Source organism: Coturnix japonica, chromosome 14 (genome assembly GCF_001577835.2).
Source record: "Coturnix japonica isolate 7356 chromosome 14, Coturnix japonica 2.1, whole genome shotgun sequence".
Lineage (NCBI taxonomy): Eukaryota > Metazoa > Chordata > Aves > Galliformes > Phasianidae > Coturnix > Coturnix japonica.
Genome location: NC_029529.1, coordinates 6,393,182 through 6,413,572, shown reverse-complemented (window position 1 = coordinate 6,413,572; position 20,391 = coordinate 6,393,182). Strand labels below are relative to the sequence as shown.

At 58.9% G+C, this 20,391-nt stretch overlaps 1 protein-coding gene across 7 annotated transcripts in view; it reads left to right on the top strand.

Moving 5' to 3' along the window:
* The window catches only part of CASKIN1 (CASK interacting protein 1), a 28,299-nt gene extending 9,288 nt beyond the window's left edge, over positions 1-19,011 (top strand). The window contains exons 1-21 of one of the 7 annotated variants that reach the window (XM_032447657.1): positions 1,931-2,045; positions 4,045-4,096; positions 5,756-5,853; positions 6,069-6,214; positions 6,351-6,446; positions 6,685-6,815; positions 6,894-7,002; positions 7,198-7,306; positions 7,419-7,513; positions 7,597-7,714; positions 9,026-9,241; positions 11,037-11,144; positions 11,253-11,371; positions 12,243-12,330; positions 13,925-14,022; positions 14,338-14,448; positions 14,523-14,624; positions 14,993-15,131; positions 15,206-17,308; positions 17,415-17,808; positions 18,075-19,011. In XM_032447657.1, coding sequence (XP_032303548.1) covers positions 1,946-2,045; positions 4,045-4,096; positions 5,756-5,853; positions 6,069-6,214; positions 6,351-6,446; positions 6,685-6,815; positions 6,894-7,002; positions 7,198-7,306; positions 7,419-7,513; positions 7,597-7,714; positions 9,026-9,241; positions 11,037-11,144; positions 11,253-11,371; positions 12,243-12,330; positions 13,925-14,022; positions 14,338-14,448; positions 14,523-14,624; positions 14,993-15,131; positions 15,206-17,308; positions 17,415-17,808; positions 18,075-18,171 — 4,629 coding nt within the window. In that variant the 5' untranslated portion in view covers positions 1,931-1,945 and the 3' untranslated portion in view covers positions 18,172-19,011. Of the gene's footprint in view, positions 1-1,930; positions 2,046-4,044; positions 4,097-5,755; positions 5,854-6,068; positions 6,215-6,350; positions 6,447-6,684; positions 6,816-6,893; positions 7,003-7,197; positions 7,307-7,418; positions 7,514-7,596; positions 7,715-9,025; positions 9,242-11,036; positions 11,145-11,252; positions 11,372-12,242; positions 12,331-13,921; positions 14,023-14,337; positions 14,449-14,522; positions 14,625-14,992; positions 15,132-15,205; positions 17,309-17,414; positions 17,809-18,074 lie in introns of those variants that run through there. The other 6 variants (XM_032447656.1, XM_015877000.2, XM_015877001.2 and 3 more) reach the window with 6 other exon arrangements.
* Positions 19,012-20,391: the final 1,380 nt, after the last annotated feature.

The following is a 20,391-nucleotide window of genomic DNA, read 5'->3' as shown; positions in this document are numbered from 1 at the left end:
AGCTTTGTGTTCCCGCATGGCACATCCATCATCAGGACAGTCTGTGGGGACATGGGGGTTTCCCAAGGACATGGTGTGCTGCTGGGCAGCACTGAGCACTCACATATGCCTGGTGTTCCCCATCACTGCTTGAGTGCAGGTGAGATGCTGTGCAGGTGGCAGCCAGCTCAGTGGCTGTGCAGAGCTGCTCTCTCCTCCCCATCTGCCTGTTGCCTTTTGTGTTCTCTCTTTTTAATTGGCAGCGCTCTCTGCTCCTTCTCCGCTCCCTCGTTAGCTGGAGCTTCCTGGTTCTTCTGTGCCATTAATGAGCTCTCTTGTGTCTTGTCCCCTCTGAGCAGTCTGTGCATCCCATGCCATGGCTGAGGCTGCAAATCTGGCAGTGTGCATGGGGTGCCATGCTGCTCCTGGGGCACCCATCCTGCCCTAACACCTGGCAGCAGCGAGTACCCAGCCACACTCTAGCTGCAATGCTAAACTTCCCACACCACTCTGGTGCAGGATGTGCTGTTGGCTGGATCTCCAACTGGGATCCAGCACAGCATCACTACTGGTCAAGTGTGGGTTACAGGAAGAGCTTAATTGTAGGGCTATGGAGCCACATGCCCCTTCGGAGCCTTGGTGTTCCTAGTTGGTACGGTGCTCTGCCTGCCCTGCCCTGCCTGCTGTTGTTGCAATGCCTCTGTCTTTAGGGCCCTGGTGCAGGCACAGGACTGGTTCTTTATTGGAGATGGAGCTGCATTGGCTCCTGCCATCTGAGGCCGTGGTGGGGGTCCGCAGGGGTGCCAGCCATCATCCGTTCAATCCATCCCTGTGCCAGAGGGCACCTGGCTGCCAGCAGCACCTGGGGGTACACTGTGGGAGTCACAGGACCACCCACAACTGCTCCTACCAGGGACACAGGCAGATGCTCCAATTTCCAGCAGCCCATCTGAGGATGGTATCCCAGCAGTGTGAACTGTCTCCCAGCTGTTTGAAGCTGAGGAGCCATGCTGGGGTCTGTACTTGCTGCAGCCCTGCCGGGGTGAGGCGGGTGCTCCGCTGCTGCCAGAGCTTTAACGAAAGTCAAACCGCTGCGCGGCTGGAAGTCACTGACTAAGCACTTGGCACGAGCATTTATTGAAGTGCTAAACAGATTTTGGCAGTGGCAGCCTCTTCTGCAGGTGCAGAGAGGAGAGTTTCTCTGCTCTGGTTTATTCAGCATTCAGCCAGCACAGGTTTGGCCGAAGCTGGGGGTGCAGCTTGGGCACCATGTGGCACTGCCCTGTGTGGGGACAGGGCTGTCACTGTGTAGGTGCCTGCATGCAGACACAGCAGCCCCTGGCTGGGTGAGGGACAGCAGTGATAGCAGCCGGCCCTCACACCACCAGCACTGCTGCTCCCTGCCTACAGCTGGAGGCTGAGTTGCTGCATCCTCGGGGAGCTGCATCCCTGATTTGGTTTTAAAGAAGGCACTTTGGGTCTTAATAGGAGATAATTAGAAGCTGCTGGCTGGGAAATGAGCTTGTGCTGATCCCAGCTGGGATTGCAAAAGCGGGTGCGCAGGGATCGGCGTCACCTTGGCATCACTGCCTCACCCTGCAATGTCAAAACTCTGGGGAAGCCCCTCTCTGGGAGCAGCCTGTGGGAGAGGGCAGGCCCTGTTGCCGCTCGTCCGTCTGTCCATCTGTCTGTCCCGTGAGCGGGGCCCATCTTGGGGCCAGGGCTGGAGACTGGACCCAGTGTTGAGTGCCAACCCACTGCCTTTGTCCGCCGGCGATTTGCATCTCGCAGGATGGCTCGGCCCCTCTCCTGGGAGCAGCTCATTGGGGCAGCAGCGGGCAGCGGAAGCAGCCCTGGGCACCTCTCCACCAGCCCTGAATGGCACCTTTGTTGGGGAGCCTGGCAGCAGCCCTGGGCTGGCGGGCACCCACTCAGCCCTGGTACTGGAGACTCTGCGGCAACTGGGATGGGACACAGGGCTGCCACATCCCTGAGGTCTGGCTGCACCAGTGAGGATTTGTTGCTGGAGGGTTTTGTTACTGTGTTAAGGAACGCGGGCTACCAGGGTAAGGGGGCTGCCCTGCCATGGGGGGCATATTCTAAAGGTGTGGTTTTGGGAAGAGGGCAAGTGGTGTGGCCAGGGTGTGCTGGGGGCCTCTGGCCCTCACATGGGGACCCTTTGGTGCCGCTGCCCCCCCTGCAGCTGCCTGATCACCCTGTGTACCAGGAGGAGATGCTGTGAACCTGATGGATGGGAGCTGCTATTTGTTGCTATTCAGAAGTCATCCTCCTTATCTATCATCCATCGGCCCCGGGCTGCGCTGTTGTTAGCAAATGTATGGCTTGTTGGGCTGTCTGGCAGCTGATGGAGCGCAGGAGGGAGCGGGGGCACACAGAGCTTGGCAGCATCCGCGTGGGCAGAGAGAAACTTCTCCCAGTGCCTGGTACCGTCCCTCTGTAGGGAAGGGTCAGGTAGCTGGGATGAAGCTGTGAGGCCCATGGGTCAGTGCCATGCACAGCGCTGGCTATGGGCAGGGATGGCAGAGCCTGGTCCCCATCCCCAGGTGCCTCATCTGCATGCGCCTGGACCTGTCTGCGCCACAGGGACTGGGATTTAAAATTCAATCAGGGCTCTACGTGCCAGGAGAGGCTCTGGTTGCTCAGCACTGGCTTTACCTGTGTTGCGGTGAGTCCTGTGCTGCAGTGATTGAATGGGGCAGAGGCTGAGGGCACGATGCTGCTCCAGGTAAGGGGGTAAAGCCCCCCCCCCACCCCAGTTCTGCACTCCTTAAAATGTGCTGGTGGATGCCAAGAGACCCAGTGACAGCAGGGTGCCTTTGGGGGGCTGGGACCCCACTCTGAGCCATTGGCATGTGTGGACCTTGTGGTAGTGGGCTGGCAGCAGCTGCCTGCTGCTCGCACCTGGCAAGCATCCTGCTGTGCCCAATGTGCTGACACAGCCTTTTTGTGTCATATAATTGAATATTGTGTTCAGGTGCTGATAAGTATTGCAGCCTGCAGCATGAGTGAGGACTCAGCAGCTCATCCGTGGTGTTCTCTCTTTCCCCACCTGAAATCGCTCCTTGCAGGGCTGTGCCTGTGCTGCAGCACCTTGCCTGGCTGTGCTCCCAGGCAGAAGAGCAGCCGCTGATCTGCTCTTCCTCAACCCTCAGTGAATGATTTCCCCGAGGCATGGGGATGTGCTGCTGCCTGCTCGCTGCACTGCACACAGGGATGGCTGCAGCTGGGTGACGTGGGCACCCCGTGGTCTGGGGTCACCGCTTCCCCTCCCCTGCTTGCGCAGCCCTGGGCTGTGCTCCCCCACCCCAGAGAGCTGCAGCTCAGCCGGGCCTTCAGCCTTTCTCCTCCTCCTAGAGGCCCCAGGAATGGTTCCACAGCTGAGCTCAGAGGTGATGCACATCCCCATGGCTCTGTTGTGTTCCTGCTCTGTTACGAGGAAGAGCACTTTCACTGAAAAGCCTGACTGGCGTTTGTGGATAAATCTCATGTAAATCTCACTCCATCCCTCCTTGCTGCTTTAATTGGATTGCTGCAAGAGTCTCCGTTTCCCTGTGCCTTTGGTTGGAGACAGGTGGGGTCTGCACAGGGGCAGGGCAGAGGAAGGTGGGCAGCACTATGGGGTTTGGGGCATGGCAGAGTCCTGTGGGTAAGGGAATGGGAGGGAAATCCTATATCAGCTGTGGGGCTGCCAGCAGGTGGTGGTGGGTAGTGCAGCATCACGTCTCCAGCAGGGGGACGCCCATGTTGCCATTTGCTTTGGGCATTTTGATGCTTTCAGGAGCAGCTTTTTCCTGTCCCTGAAATGCTGTGCATGGCCACCCTTCTGTCCAGACCTCAATCCTCCTGCTTGCAACAGCCCACAAGCTTGGGGCAGCCCCACACAGCCCTGTGTTGCATCTGGCCATGGGCTTTAGCCAGCAAAACCTACAGGAGAAATTGCAAAACCCAGCAGCAGCTGTGTCACCCTCCCCAGCACACACAGTGCCCAGCTGTGCCGCCTCTGCCTCCTCATTAACTGAGCTGTCTGCTCTTCCTCTCTCCCAGAGCTCCTCGGATCAGCAAAGAGAGTCAACGTCAACTTCCAGGACACTGATGGGTGAGCGCAACCCTGCTCTGGGTGTGCATGCTATTGAGTGTGAATGCTACGGGCTTTGCATGCTGTGGGGTGCAGTGAATGGGAGATCTCATGCAGGTGTTCTGGGCTTGTTGGTGCAATGCAGATGAGCGTGACCGCACATGTGCAGGTGGCTTTATGTGTACCAGCCATGCATAGCAGTGGAGATGAGGGCTGAAGGACACTGGTGTGCTGTGCTGTTGCTCTGCCAGCCCCCACCCCTCATGCTCTGAGTGGCAGTGGTGTTTTGGGAGCACCCATTCCTGCTTCCCGCTGGTGCATCAGCTCTGCTAGCCTGCACGTGGGCACGTGTCTGTGTGCATGGGTGCACACCAGCGTGCAGATGTGTATCTGAGAATGCGTGTGCATGCAAGCGTGGCTGTGTGTGTGAGCAATTTGTGGGTATGCTGGGCAGCACCAGGGCAGGCGCTTGGCTGCATGGGCAGGGTGGGGGTTGTGTCACCTCATGGCCCCCCTGTATGCAAGTCCTGCGGGGGAATGGGGTGGTGTAGGGAGAACATGCACTCTGCCTGTGGCTCCTGATGGGCTCAAGGTGTGCAGGAGCAGCCCAGCAGAGGTTCAGCTGTCCCAGTGCTGTGCCTCAGTTTCCCCATCTCTGCTGCATTTCCTGGTTCCCAGGCTGGTACTCAGTGACCCCATGCTCTCATCAGACCCTGCACAGCTCTGCAGATCTCCCTGCCGTGTATGGGAGAAGCCCCTGAGGCAGCCCAGGGGCGGTGGCAGGGAAGGGGAGAGGAAGGGGGGGGGGGGGTGTTGTGATTTGCACCATCTTGAGCCGATTTGAGCAGGGCGCTGGAGCGGAAAACGCTGACATTTCCAGGCAGACGCTGGGGATCGGCCTCCTGAGCGAGCTGTCTGCTCTCATCGCAGCGCCCGACCGAGAGCGGATGGGGAATCACAGGCAGTGGGGCTGCGGTGCCGTACCGTGCTGCCGAGTAGGGATGGGGAAACGCTGTCCTGTGCAGCTGGGGGTCATGGTGATTGCAGGGATGGCAGGATTGCCCCTCGCTGCCCACAGTTTGGGTGCAGGACCTTCAGGGTCAGCAGATCCCATGCCTTGTTGGTGTCGACCATGAGAACGGGACAGAGCTGCTGCCCGGAGGAGTGGGGTGGTGGGTGCAGCCTTGCAGAGAATGCTGCTGCCAGAAGCAAGTAGGTCAGTGCCTGCTGGGTGGGAGCAGAAGGGGGTGCAGTGGGATGAGGGGCTTCCCCCAGCCCCTGGCACAGGGCAGGGGCACTGCAGCCATCTGGCATCCTGCCCCCCCCCCGCTGCTGCTCATGGTTGTGCTGCTGGGGCCAGGCCGGGGGAAGTGGGTCAGCGGGGAGGGGTTCCCTGGTGCCAGCCATTTCCCCAGTGGTGCCCAGCCTCTCGCTTCCAGTCCTGGGGCTCCCAGAACTCGATGCTAAATAATGATAATAAAGCAAAACTATATAGATTGGCTGCATCTGGTCCCTATGGCAGCTCTTCTTGGTGCCCACAAAGGATACAGTGCAGAGGCATGCATGGGGGCTGGCAGGAGGCAGATTAGGTACCCTGGTTGCTGCGGTGGGTGCAGGCTGGAGGGGGCAGCCCACAGGGACAGTGCTTGATCCCCTCCTGACACTGCGCCCATTCCCCAGGTTCTCTGCCCTGCACCATGCAGCACTTAATGGGAACACAGAGCTCATCTCGCTGCTGCTGGAGGCACAGGCTGCAGTGGACATCAAGGATAACAAAGGTGAGTGCCTGAGGCTGTGCCACTCTGGGGCTGGTGTGCAGGGCAGAGCACTGTGCCTGGCTGTGAGCACACCAGGGTGGGAAGTGAAGGATGCCCTTTACTATGACATGGGATCTGCATCCCTCCTGGGGTCCTGCCCCTTTCCCTTTGCAGTCTGCCTGGGAGCATCACTATGCCCTGCAGGGCTCAATGCTGTTCTTCCTGCTCACCTGTAGGCATGCGGCCCTTGCACTATGCAGCCTGGCAAGGCAAGAAGGAGCCTATGAAGATGGTGCTGAAGGCAGGCTCCTCTGTGAACATCCCATCAGATGAGGGACAAATCCCCCTGCACCTGGCAGCACAGCATGGGCACTACGACGTGGTACAGCGGGACTGGCGGTGGGGCACAGGAGGGGATGGACAGTGGTGGGGCACAGGGGACAGTGGTGAGGCTGTGATGCCCCCCCTGCCCCTGCTCATACCCTGTGCTTATTGTACCTGGTCCCTCTCACCCACAGTCTGAGATGCTCCTGCAGCACCAGTCCAACCCCTGCATCATGGACAATTCGGGCAAGACCCCCCTGGACTTGGCATGCGAGTTTGGCCGGGTTGGGGTAAGTCCTTGCAAGCTGGACCCCTCTGAAAGGCAGATCTGGATGTGGGTCCTTGGGATGGAGGGTCCTGTGGGGTGGCATGGGGCAGCTGCAGGGAGGGACTACAGCAGGGGCATCTCCTGCTCTTGTGTCCTGCTGGCTGACCAGGGGTAGGGCACCTGTCCTGGGTCTCAGGGGGCCGTGTCAGGGCAGCTGAGCCATCTTTGCAGCCCTGCTCCATCTGTGTTTGCTGATCTAGGTGGTCCAACTGCTCCTGAACAGCAACATGTGTGCGGCGCTGCTGGAGCCAAAGCCAGGGGACACCACTGACCCCAATGGCACCAGCCCTCTGCACCTGGCAGCCAAGAACGGACACATTGACATCATCCGGTGGGTGCTCCACTGTGCAGGGAGTGGGCCAGCACCAGTTCCATCCCATCCTTTGCTGATCTCTCCGTGCATCCACAGGCTCCTGCTGCAAGCTGGCATTGACATCAACCGGCAAACCAAGGCAGGCACAGCACTGCACGAGGCAGCCCTGTGTGGCAAGACAGACGTGGTGCGGCTCCTGCTAGATGTAAGGGCCCCCCCAGCACTGCTGTCCCAGGGAAGGGCTGCAAAATAGGGTTGACCCCACTGGGATGGCACCTCCTGGTGGGGGGGACTAGGGCAGCAAGCTGTGCCCATGGCAGCGTAACTTCCTCCATTTAGGGATGGCCTGGGGGTCCCAACCAGCTGTGTGCCATCCCAAGTCATCCCCATACCATTGCAGAGTGGAATCAATGCCCATGTCCGGAACACTTACAACCAGACAGCTCTGGACATTGTCAACCAGTTCACCACCAGCCAGGCCAGCAAGGAGATAAAGCAGATGCTGCGGGGTAAGGGAACTGGGTGGGCACCTTGGGACCAACTGTGGGACACCTCCATCAGAGAGCCTCCAGGGGGTTCTCAGCAATGGACACCCACCAACGCTGCCTTCTGTTCCCACAGATGCCTCGGCTGCACTGCAGGTGCGGGCTGTCAAGGACTATTGCAACAACTATGACCTGACCAGCCTCAACGTGAAAGCTGGAGACGTCATCACTGTGAGTGTGGCTGCCCAGGGCTGGCGGGGGGCATCATGCAGGTGGGGGGCACAGCTCTGCCCTGACCCACACTGTGCCCACAGGTGCTGGAGCAGCACGCGGATGGTCGCTGGAAGGGCTGCATCCATGACAATCGGACTGGCAATGACCGTGTGGGCTACTTCCCCTCCAGCCTTGTGGAAGCCATAAGCAAGCGAACAGGCAAATACTTCCCCACCTCTACCTCTCAAACCTGTGTCCCAAGGAGCAGCCCAGCCCTGGGGATCCTCCTGTCAGGCTGGGGGCTCAGGGGGTGCGGAGCCACTGCTGAACCAAGGGACAGTGTCCCTATTGTGCATGTGAAGTTGGTGTCCCCACTGCTCAGGGACTTGGTGTGTGGGGCTAGAGCCCTCGTTGTGCGTCTCCACTGTGTGGGCACACTGCTGTATGGGGGTCAGAGCCGCCAGTTGTGTGAAGGGTCAGTGCCCTCACTGTGTGTTTAGGGGGGGGGAGGCAGTGCCGGCGGCCCAGAAGTGTTGGGTGGGCAGTGTTTGTGCATGGGGATGGTGTGGGGTGTTACGGTGGTTCGGGAACGTGGTACTCAGTGTGCAATCACGGACAGTCCCAGCAGCTGCACGTGGGGCTGGGTACTGGTGCCAGGGACCTGGCACTGCCCTGTCTGTCAGAGAGAGAAACCTGCTCCCTGCCCATCCCATGCCCACAGGGTGCGTGGTTCCGTGGGGGTGCTGTTGGCTGTGCCTAGAGCTGGGAGCAGTGTGACGATGCAGGCACAGCACCGAGGTGATGCACTCAAAAGCACTGACCAGCACACTGCCCACGGCTGCTGCGTGCTCCCAGCCCCATGTCACCCTGCTGTGCATTTCAGTGAGGTCCAGGGGAGCGGAGCTGTGCCAGGCTGCACCAAGCTGCACAACCCTCCTCACCAGTCAGCAGGTCGTGTGCTAGTGCTGCAGAGACAGGGATGAGGCCTGTGTCTCCTGGGCTCTGTTGCAGTGGTGTTTCCAAGGTGCAGAGTTTATGGCAGCCCCAGGAGCACAGCCCTGCATGGCACAGGGGCTGCTCCAGGGCTTGGCACAGCAGTGCTGCCCTCACAGCCCGACTCCTGCAGTGGGGCACATGGCATCCTGGGGGCCTCATGGGGACTCAGTGTTCCCCAGTGTTGGTGCCAGGCATGGGGCAGCGGGGAGTCTGCAGGCTGTGCCTATGGGTCATGCCCTGCTCTATGCTCTGCACTGAGTTCTGCTGCTGCTTCGTGACTTGGCTCCTTCTCGGTTGGGTCTCAGTTCCGCCTCCTCCAAGTCTCTTTTGGTTGCTTATTTTGTTAGCTGCTTTTTTATTTTCATTTTCTTTTTCTTTCTTTCTTCCTTTTGTTCTTTTTTTCTTTTCATTTCTTTTTTTTTTTTTTTCTTTTCTTTTTTTCTTTTATTTATTTATATTTTTTTTGGTGGTGCTGAACATGTCTCTGTTATTTTGATTCTTTTCATTTTGTCTCTTGTTATGTTTTATTATCAGGTTCATGGGAGACTGTAACAATCCCCCAACAGTACCAAAAGATCCCGCTCCCGGCTTACGGGGCTGCTGTGCTAAACGGTGACGCCTCGTCCCATCCGTTCCATTCCCTGCCTCCACCTCCACCTCCACCACCACATTCCCATCAGACTCTTTTCAGTTCCTTTGGCTATCACAGGCTCTCCCCTAGCAGTGCCGACGAGCCGCGTTACGGACAAGGTAGTTCACCGCTCGCTTCATTCTCTCGATGGATTTCTTTCTTTTGAAGTGTGGATCTATTCTTTTCTTTTCTATCTGCTCGGCTTCTCTCTTCCCCCGTGCCTTGGTGCCTGCCGTGTGGTTGCACGCGGGTGCGTGTGCACCTGCAGGCGTGTGCTGATGCGCGTGCATGCAGATTTGTGCATGCGTGTGTGTGTGTGCATGCGGCTGCGTGCGGCTGTGTGCACGTGTGCATGCAGAGCGGCCCCTCTGCTGCCCTCTCCTTGCAGTGCTGCTGTCACCCCGCTGCAGCCACATCCCATCCCTCTGGTATCCCTGGCCTTGCGGGCAGTTCTGGAGGCGGCGCTGAGCCCCTGACTGTGTGCACTGTGCCCATCCTGTGCTATCCCACCCACAGCATCCACCCCCAGAACCACTCTGCAGCCTCCTGGTGTCAGGTTGGGAAGGGACAGCAGGAGCAAGGAGCCTCTGCCCTTACAGCATCCCCTCCTGGGGTGCCCAGCACCCACAGAGCTGGGGCTGTGCATTAAGAGCGGGACTGGCACTGCCCTAGGGATGCTTTTCATGGCCGGCTCCCCACAGGCAGTGTCCAGCTCCATCCTCGGGACTATCTCTGTGGCACAGGCAGGTAACGGGCACTGCTGGTGTGGGTACTGGTGATGGTGACTGGGGAGCAGGTATGGAGCTGGGGGTTCTCATGTCTGTAGCCTCTGTGCTGGCACATTGTGCCATGGCCTCAGGGGCTTCTGCCAGCTGTTTGGGGCTGGGAGTGCTTGCACAATGTGAGGCACATATGGTGTGTTGGAGCCACACCTGTGGCTTCCCAGTGTGATGAGGATGGGGATGCAGCACTGCTCCCTGAGGTTTTCTCTCGCAGTGGGTGGCACTGAGCCTCAGCTCTCTGCAGCAACAACATGCACTGTGGGCACATCTCAACCCAACAGTGCCCTGGCTGCCACCTTCCTGCTCATGTTTCTACCACGAATTCATCACTTTACACCATCTGCCCCATGCTCCAGCCTGGCTGGGAGCTGGGCAAGTGGTCTCATGAATAAGAATATCTGCAGTGGCACTGGGGTGCACCATATGATGGCTGTTTTACACCTTGGCCTCACTGCAGGGGGTTGGTATGGGTTCAGTCCCACGCTGGGCATCTCCAGCTCTGCTCAGTGTGAGTGGGACCCAGCAGGGCTGGAGGGAGCGATGGAGGAGCGCATTGATGGAGCTACACTTCTGGGGTGGGTTGGAGTGAATGGGGCTGGGTCTCATCACTGTGGCTGGGTCACCCCTCTGTCACCTACTGCTGTAGGGCACCCTGGGGAGCACAGCACCCTGGTGCCTGGTCTTGCAGCATCCCTGCGTGGATGCGGGTGGCCACAGTGGGGACAGCCATGCTGCCTCAGCTGGGGACAGTGGGGTAGGGGCTGTGGTCCTGAGTCCACCCTGCTGCCTCCTTTCCCCTGCAGTGGGTCATATCCCCATCGTGCTGCGCTTGGGGACAACGTGGTCCCTGTTTCCTAACTCCTGCAGTGGATCTGTCCTTGGTTGGTACCTGGCAGGACAGGGCCCTGCTCTGGCCATGTGCACATGGTCACTCCTTGCTGGCTGCTTGAGGAGGACAGGACCAAAGGACAGCGTTGGCATCCCCCGAAACCCTTGACTGTTGTTTTTTTCCCCTGCATACGGTGGTGATGGACCCGGGGCCAGGGCTCACTTCTCCCCATGTCACACTGCTGTGAGCCCGCTGTGCTGGGTCACACCTGCCTGACGCTGCTCTCTCTGCTCTGCCACCAAGGGTCCCGCGGGGCCGACATGAGCCCGTCCCACCTTTCACCATCGCAGGGTGGATCAGCTGCACCTGCACCCACTGAGGAGATCTGGGTGCTGCGGAAACCTTTCGCAGGTACAGTGGGCATTTCCCTCCCTGTCCTTGGAGCAGTACGTATCATGGCACCACGGTGTCCCTGTGCCTGTATGCGGAGCTCTGATGGTATCTCCTCTCCCTGTGCAGGTGGTGACCGCAGCAGCCTGGGTAGCACGGGCAGCGTGGCCTCAGCCCGCAGCTCAGGAAGCGGGCAGAGCACGGGCAGCGGGGCGCATGCCCTGCATGCTGGCTCCGAGGGCGTCAAGGTAAGGCTGTGCACTGGCACATGGTGACACGTGGCTCCAGCATCAGCACTGCCTCGTGGTGGGACTTGGCTCCTTTGGCAGCTGTGACCCCATCCTGAGAAGGGTCCCAATGTGCCGCAGACCATGGTTGTCACCATTCTGCCACCCTCTCCCACCAATGTGCTGGCTGCTCACTGAGCTCAGCCCCCAGTACCTGTGCAGCATCTGGCCAAGGCCCAAGCTGTGCATCTCTGCTGCCTCTCTGAGGATGCATCTGCACTGCACACACTGCACTGCACTGCACACCACCGTCTGCATGCAGCCCACTGCAGCCACACGCTGCCATCTGCTCACTGCACACTACTGCCCAGTGCATGCTGCTGCCCACACACGTGCAGTGCCCATTGCACGCTGCACATTACACTGCGTGATGCACATCCTGCTCTACATAGCGCACGATGCACATAGCACACCACACACTGCACGCCACACACTGCTCACTGCCCCTGCCCGTGCCAACCCATCCCAAGGAGTCCCCCGAGCCCACCTCCCCGCAGACACGATGCTGTGGCCAGCTGGGCACTGAGCTCAGTGTGTCCCCCCACGCTTGGCACCGTGCTGACGGCCACCACGGCTGTATCGTGCAGGGGGGGCCATGCTGGCAGCCCGCTCTGTCGTGCACCAGGCTGCATTCGGGGTGCCGTGGTGCCGCGGTGCCGCAGGCTCCCACCGCCCGCGATCACCATATGTGCTGCGAGCGCTGCTCTCCCCTCCGCAACCCAGATCCGCCGCGCTCCTCCCTGCAGCACCGCAGCGCCCGGCGCGCACCCCCCGGTTCCCCGCTCTCCTCACTGCCGCCTGCTCTCCCCCCTTCTCTCGGGGTGTTTTTCAGCTGCTGGCAACGGTCCTTTCCCAGAAGGCTTCTGCGCAAGATGCTGCCGTGGGCGATGGGCCGGCCAAGGCGCAGGACATCCCCGCAGGTGCGTGCTGCCGGCCCGGCTGCTGGTTGCAGGAGGAGCCGTGGCCCCGCCGCGTGCTTGCCGTGGGCTGAGTGATTTGTCCTTTTTTTTTTTTTTTATTATTGCCGCGGCACCCGGCGCAAAAGAAGAAAACGTGGGGGTAAAAAATGACTCTCTCGCCTTTCGGCTGCTGCCAGGCCTTCTCCTGCCTCGGTTAGTGGGGGCACCGCGGGGAGGGGGAGAGGGGGGGAAGGGGGGCGCGGGCGGGCGGTGGGGCGAGAGCGCTCCCCGGCCCCTTCCCCTCCCCGGCCTCCCCTCTGCCGCTGTCTCGCCGCCCGAGGGTTCGGCCGGGGGCAGCCGGGCCGGGGGTGCCCACGCCGCGGGGGAGGCAGGAGGATGATGCCCGTATGCCTGGTGTGTGTGCCGGGGGGTGCCCAGGTTGGGGAGGCGCACACATAGGGGGGGGGTACAAGCGTTGATGTGGGTGGTTTGCATGCTGGGGGAGTGCAGGTATTGGGGAGGGAGTGCAGAGATGTGGAAGGTGCCCACGAGTGGGAGATGGATGCGGTGGGGAGGCACATGGCAGAGGGAGGCACATGTGAGGAGGTGCCCACGCAAGTGAGATGCAGACAGCAGGGGGATGCGTGCGCCTGGAGGATGCACAGCAATTGGGGGGGTTGTGTGCGTGTACACACACACACACATACACACACATACACAAGGCAGATGCAGGCATAAATAAGATACAAGTGCCAGAGAGATGCATGCGTGCACACATACAGGAAAATGTTTACACAGTGTGTAGTTACATGCAAGGAGGATGCACTTACCAGCAGGGGGAAGGGGATGCTCTTGTTGATCTGGATTAGAAATATGAGGTTGAAATTTCTGGGCAACTCTTGTCACCACCAGGCTGCTGAAGGCCACCATCCTGTAGCTAAGGGATGTCTGGTTGCCTGTGCTGAGGTGCAGGGGCAGCTAGTGGCAGTCTGCTGGGTCTCCTGGCTGCAATGAGGCTGAGCCCAGCCCTGTGTCAGCAGCATGGCCGGAGGAATGGGCACAGATGGCTCTTGGCAGCAGGACCTCAGGCTGCTGCCTGGGGCACGTGGGCAGACAAGGAAAGCAGCTCTGGGGAGGGGTCTGCCTCCTGCTGGGTCCATCGAAACACTCTGGCCCTCAGCCTCCACTTGGTTACCCCAGGTGAGCACCATCCTCTTAATGCTCCAATGATGCCATTGTCTGTGGGAGCTGTGCGTACAATGGCATGGAGTCCAGGGAGACCTGGGTACCCTGCAGAGCTCTGTGCCAGCACGGCCTCCTATGAAACCTGGGGACAGCCTGCTGGCCTTACTGGGCACAAGCAGCACAGGCCTGGCACTGTCCCAGGGAGCACAACCCAGGTAAGGGCACCCTGCTGCATGGGATTGGATGTTGCTATCCTCTGCCTATCCTAGCCTTGTTGCTCCTGGTAGGGGTTCTTATCCCTGCCTTGCACAGCCAGAGTCTGGGGGCTGCAACACAGGGATGCTCTGAGAAGGGCCTGACCAAGATCCCAGCTCCACATTGCTCTGTGGTCCTGTGGCCCTATCCCCACTGACTTCTGCCCCCCCAGCAGGCTCGTCGAGGTCACAGAGTGTGGCCAGCTCCCCCTATGCCCCGCAGCCACCTGCCGAGCAGCAGCTGAAGAAGATGGAGCCACCTTCAGAGGGGAAGGTGAGCACTGAGTGCACTGGGTACAGTGTGGATTGCATGATGATGGGGGCATAGGCACAGCCACCCCCTCACCCACAGCTGTGGGCAGAGCTGTGCTACAGCCACCTGTGCTGGCATGGCTGAGTGCTGGTTCTGGTGCTGGCCATGATGCCATGCCCATAGGGTGCCCAAACCAAGGGGCTACATGGCCCTTCTTCAGTGCTGACTGAGCTAAGGCCAGCATGCAGCTGGACAGCCTGTAGCTCTGTGACAAGGAGAGAGCAACAGATCCCTGTGCCAAGGCTACCCAGAGCTACACCACCCCTGTCATTCTAGAGCTCAGAGGCCGTGTACCAATGGCTGTGCAAGTTCCAGCTGCAGCTCTACGCACCCAACTTCATCAATGCTGGCTACGACATCACCACCATCAGCCGGATGACGCCAGAGGTGAGGCCATGAGGGCAGCACTGGGACTGCCACCTGCTTGTAGAGAGCTATCCTGATTCTCTTCTCTCCCTCAGGACCTCACAGCCATTGGTGTCACCAAACCGGGGCACAGGAAGAAGATCGCCTCTGAGATCAATAACCTCAACATCCCTGAGTGGCTTCCCGAGTACAAGCCGGTAAGGGCTGCGTGGGGCCAGGTGCTGTGGTGCCACATCCAGAGCGGTGCTGGGAGCCCTACAGTAGGTTCCATCCAGGGAGGGCTGTCACAGGGGGATGGCGGTGGGAACTGGCTCACTGCTCCCAGCTGAAGCCCACATCCCCTGCTGAAAGCCTTGGAACTATTGGGCCAATGACAGCTGTCACAACATGGATGTGATGCTGTCTGTGCCATGATGTTGTCCCGTCAGCTGGACCACAGTAAAGGGTGCTTGGAGCACAGAGGTGCAGGAGTCCCCTGGCCCCTCCCCGGTGAGCACAGGGACACATGTGGCAGTGTCACTGCATGCAGTGCCACCTGGTGCTGAGTGGTGTCCCACACCCCCAGGCCAACCTGGCGCTGTGGCTCTCCATGATTGGCCTGTCCCAGTACTACAAGGTGCTGGTGGAGAATGGCTACGAGAACATCGACTTCATCACTGACATCACGTGGGAGGACCTGCAGGAGATCGGCATCACCAAGCTGGGTAAGGTCCTGTAACACTGCACTGTGGTGGCCCGTGGTTCCTTAGCTGACACTGATGCTATGTGCCATCCCCAGGCCACCAAAAGAAGCTGATGCTGGCAGTGAAGAAGCTGGCAGAGCTGCAGCGGGCTGAGCTGGGAAAGTACGAGCCGGGCACACTGAAGAGGAAAGCAGCAGCATGCCCAGAGGTGCTGGCCATAGAGTCCCCACCACCTGAGCCACCTGAGTGCCAGTCACCCAAGATGTCAACGTTCCAGGACAGTGAGCTCAGCAGCGAGCTGCAGGTGGCAATGACAGGTGAAGGCCCTGAGGAGACGCCCGAGAAGCCAGCCAACCCTGCAGCCCCTGGATACCGCTCACCACCAGCGCTGGGCGGCCGTGCCAGGCAGATGAGCAGCTCACAGGAGCTGCTGGGTGATGGCCCCCGTGCCCCTGCCAGCACCGCCATCTCCAAGAGTCAGGAGTACCTGGCAGAGGGAGCCCCTGAGGGGCCCTCTGTGCCACCAACCAAGGAGCTTCGCCAGCCACGGCACGGCCACTCTGTTAAGCGTGCCAGTGTTCCACCTGTGCCCGGCAAACCCCGGCAGCCATTCCCGCCCACCGCCGGGCACCTGACGCCACCACAGACCCCTGGCAAGCCACGTCCACCCTCCCCGCAGGGCTCATCAGCAACCCACGCCACTGCCAAAGTGAAGCCCACTCCACAGCTGCTGCCGCCGGGTGAGCGCCCCGCATCACCCCGCTCCCTGCCCCAGTCACCCACGCACCGTGGCTTTGCCTACGTCCTTCCGCAGCCCACTGATGGTGAGGGGGCACCCCCAGGGGTGCCGGTCCTGCCTGTCTCAGTGCCGGTGCTGTGCCTGCCACCAGCAGGTGAGGGTGAGGAGGAGCCAGGGAGGCCAAAGAAGCGGGCACACAGCCTGAACCGCTACGCTGCCTCTGACAGCGAGCAGGAGCGGGATGAGCTGCTGGTGCCTGACGCAGGGCCTTATGCCACCGTGCAGCGGCGCGTGGGGCGCAGCCACTCAGTGCGGGCACCTGCGGGTGGGGACAAGAATGTCAATCGCAGCCAGTCCTTCGCCATCCGCCCCAAGAAGAAGGGGCCTCCGCCACCACCACCCAAGCGCTCCAGCTCTGCCATCTCCAGTGCTGGCATGGCCGAGGACTTCCCCAAGGATGGTGAAGGTGAGGTGGCCGCTGGAACCCCTGGCACTGAGGGGGAGAGCCTCCAGGAGCAGCGGCGTGCCAGCGATCTGGGTGGCAGTGTGGACACAGGCAGCGCCGGCAGCGTGCGCAGCATTGCAGCCATGCTGGAGATGTCCTCCATTGGTGGTGGGGCACGGGCACTAGCCCTGCAGAAGCCACCTGGAGCTGGTGTGCCTGGCAAGGGGGCTGATGGATACTACCTGCAGCCGGGAGCTGCACCGGGCAGCCCTGAGCGTGCCCGTGTGGCCACCGTCCTGGCTACCGTCAAGCACAAGGAGGCCATTGGGCTGGATGGGGAGGTTGTGAACCGGCGCCGGACCATCAGCGGTCCTGTCACCGGGCTGGTGGCAGCCGCACGCCGTGAGCGTGCTGACAGTGTGCGCTCCGAGACAGGCGCTGATGGCCCCAGCGAGCGTCTGCGGGTTGAGCGCGGTGGCTCTCCAGACACCATCCCCTTCGCTGAGGAGGGCAACCTCACCATCAAGCAACGACCACGTGCCCTGGGACCAGCACGGGTGGAGGCAGGTGAAGGGCTGTCCCCAGCACACCGCCATGGGGACCTGGCCAAGGTGGAGGCCAGCGCCACACTCAAGAGGCGCATCCGTGCCCGGCAGAGCCAGCAGGACAGCGTCCGCTTCATCCTCACTGAGTCTGACACTGTCAAGCGCCGGCCCAAGGCCAAGGACAAGGAGCCAACGCTGGAGCCAGCCCCTCTTGTTGTCTACCAGAATGGCACCGGCACTGTCAAGCGGCGACCGGCCTCAGAGCTGACTGGAGCTGAGACACCCCCAACCCCACCACCTGCCGCCCGCCCCGATGGCCCTGACTTCACCCCACCTCCTGCTGAACCCAAGAAACCCTTCAAGCCGCCCGTGTCCCCCAAGCCTGTGTTGACGCAGCCAGCGCAGAAAGTCCCTGGGCCACCAGTGCCCATCCCCAAAAAGATGCCCATCCCAAGCCCAGGAAGCCCAGGTAGGTGCCCATGGGCATTGGGGATGGTTGGTTGTGGGGTGCACATTGGGGCACTGCACCGTCACTGCAGCTATCCTACCACATTCCCTCTCCCTTCTCTCCACAGAGGTGAAGCGTGTCCATGGCACACCACCCCCGGTATCCCCTAAACCCACACCACCCCCCACAGCCCCCAAGCCCCCTAAACCCCATGCCGCCATCCAGTCGGTGAGCGCAGGCTCCACGCCAACTCCGTCCCCTGCCCGGCAGCTGGGCGCTGCATCCAAGCCCTCCAGCACACCGCCCTCACTCTGCTCCAGCCCTGCCAAGCCCCTCTCACCTGGCGCTCAGCCCCAGCAGGTGCCAGTGAAACCACCACGTTCTGCTATCGCCGGACCCTCTGTTGACAGTGCCAGCCCTGAGCTGGTACAGCAGAAGCTGGAGGAGACAAGCGCATCTCTGGCTGCTGCCCTGCAGGCTGTGGAGGAGAAGATCAAGCAGGAGGACAGCCAGGCAGCAGAGTAAGGGCTGTGGGGATGCGATGCATGGCAGGGAGCTCTGCAAGGGCTGGGAGCTGCGCTCTGGGCTGCATGGGGATGGTGGTTTTGGGGGATGGAGTTCTACAGACCGCTGGTGGTGGTGACACTGGGGACGGCACCATGGGGAGGGCTCTGGGGCTGTGGTGGCTCTAGGGATACTGACTGCTGTGGGTCAGTGCCATTGCACAGGGCAGAGGTGGATGTGTGGTCCCAGTGCACATGCTGACCGGTGCCTACCATTCTCCCAGCTCTGCTGCAGAGGCCAAGAGCACAGGCAGCATCCTGGATGACATCGGCAGCATGTTCGACGACCTGGCCGACCAATTGGATGCCATGCTGGAGTGAGGGGCGCGACAGCCCCGCGAACCTCAGGGCTTACGTGGGCACAAGGGCACAACGATCCACGACCTCCCGGCCCCAACGTCCCCTTTGTACAGCCGTCCCCTCCCGGACCTCCCATCCCTCGGGGTTTGCACAAAGAAGAAGATACCTCAGGATTGTGCTCACGGACTCGGCGCCCACCCGCCACAGCTCCGGCAAGGACTCCCTTCTGCAGAAGCAAAAAAATATATGATAGAAGAAGCAAAGCAACACCACCCGGCTTGAAGCGCCCTGCTCGCACCAGATCTGGGTTTGGGGGTTTCTCTCCCCACCCCCGGTGGCCCCGTGGTTGCCCTGCCGGCCCCGGTCCCCGAATGTAGCACAACCCCGGCGCGGCACTGATGGCATTCATCCACCTGTGCCCTCTTGTTCTGGTGGCGAGTCTGGATGGGTGATGCACTTCGGTTTCTTTTTCTTTTCGTTTTCTCTTTTTGCCATTATTTTCCTTTGTCGTTGGTGAGCATTGAGGTGGGCATGGTGCTGGGTACCCCCAAAGCACCTGGACCCCTGTGCCTGCAGCTCTCCAGCCCTGCACTGCTGCTGTGGGCTCTTCACATCGTGGTGGTAAAGGGGCTTTTTGTCGGTACCATTGGAAATGAATGGGCTCCTGCTTGGGGCAGGTGGGGAGCAGCGGGTCGTGCCCCTGCCCGGCCCCTCGCCGCCGGGGGAAGAGGACATCATAAGCTATAAAGAAGTATTAATTTATTGGAGGGGAAAAACGACGGAGAGATATATAAAAAAGCAGTATTTCCCCCATCCCCCAAAATGTTAATAATAATTAAAAAAAAAAAAAAAAAAAAAAAACTTTAACAAATATATATTAAAAAATTTAAAAAAAAAAAAAAAAAAAAAAAAACTTTAACAAATATATATTTAAAAGATTTAAAAAAACAAAACAAAACAAAAAACCTATTAGCAATTATATATAAAGCAGTTTAAAAAAAAAAAATCAAGAGAGAACTGGATTTTAGCTTGAGAAAAACTATTAGATTATACTAAGCTGTGTGTCTTGTGGCAAACTCATTCTCCGAGTAGCACAATATTTCCCTTTATCTGGGTGGAAGGTACGTGCAAGCCGTTCTGTTCGGGTTTTCCATTGGGTTTCAGTGTGCTGTCTTTCTTTTTACACAGTTAAGAACTCAAAGGATGTGCCTTGTTTTATGGAGGTTTTTTTGTTAACTCTTTTACCAGAGGAGTTTTCGTTTCTTTCTGGAGTGTCTTTCAGGTTTTTTGTTTGACTTTTTTCTTTTGGCATTTGTTGTGTGTGTGTGTGTGTGTGTGTATGTGTGTGTGTGTGCACGCGGTGTGTGCGTGCGTCCCGGCGCACGGCTGTACATTCGTGTATAAACAGGAGTCTGGTTCAGTCGCTTGAGTTCTGATGAATGCATTTCTTTATTGCTTGTGGTTCCCAACAAAGTGTTGCTGTACCTCTCTCTCTTCTCGAGCCGCGCAGGCTGGGCTCGCCCTCCCCCTCCCCCCCCCCTCCTTCTGTCCCGTTGTGGTCGCTGATCCAAATGTGTTTGGCACAACTTTTGACATTTCTTTACAAAAACAAACAAACAAACAAACATATATATATATTAAAAAAAATAATTAAAAAAAAAATCCCACAACACAAAAAAAAACTCAAAAAAATAACAAAAAAAAATTCACCTGCCTGAAAATATCTGTTGAAAGATAAAAATAAATGATGTATCTACAAACAACCCCATCCATAAAGTTCTACATGATGGATATATACATATATATATTTTTTATGATTAAGTTATGAACTCTGTATCGTATCCCATCTGTCAAGCTATGCATCTTGGTGCTTTCCCTGCTCTTCTGTGCTTAGATTTTCACCTCTACTCGTCTTATTCTTCCTATTCTGAATAGTAGATGGCTCGTGGTGCTGTGAAGAAGTTTGCTCCTATACAAAGTCTGGCAACAAATATTTAAAGAAAAAAAAATAATAAAAAAATAATAATAATAATAAAAATAAAACCCTGCCGGGCTGCCACCCCTGTTTGTGACCCAAGAGGTGTCCCCTGCTGTGAGGGTCCTGATGCCATCGGGGCTGGTGGGGGCACAGCGGTGCCACAGAGCTCCCAGTCTTCATTGTGCAGAGCTGGGTGGATACGGGGCACAGCCCAGAGCCTTCCCCCCACTGTTGCTGTGCCCTTGTGGTGGGGGGAGCCAGTG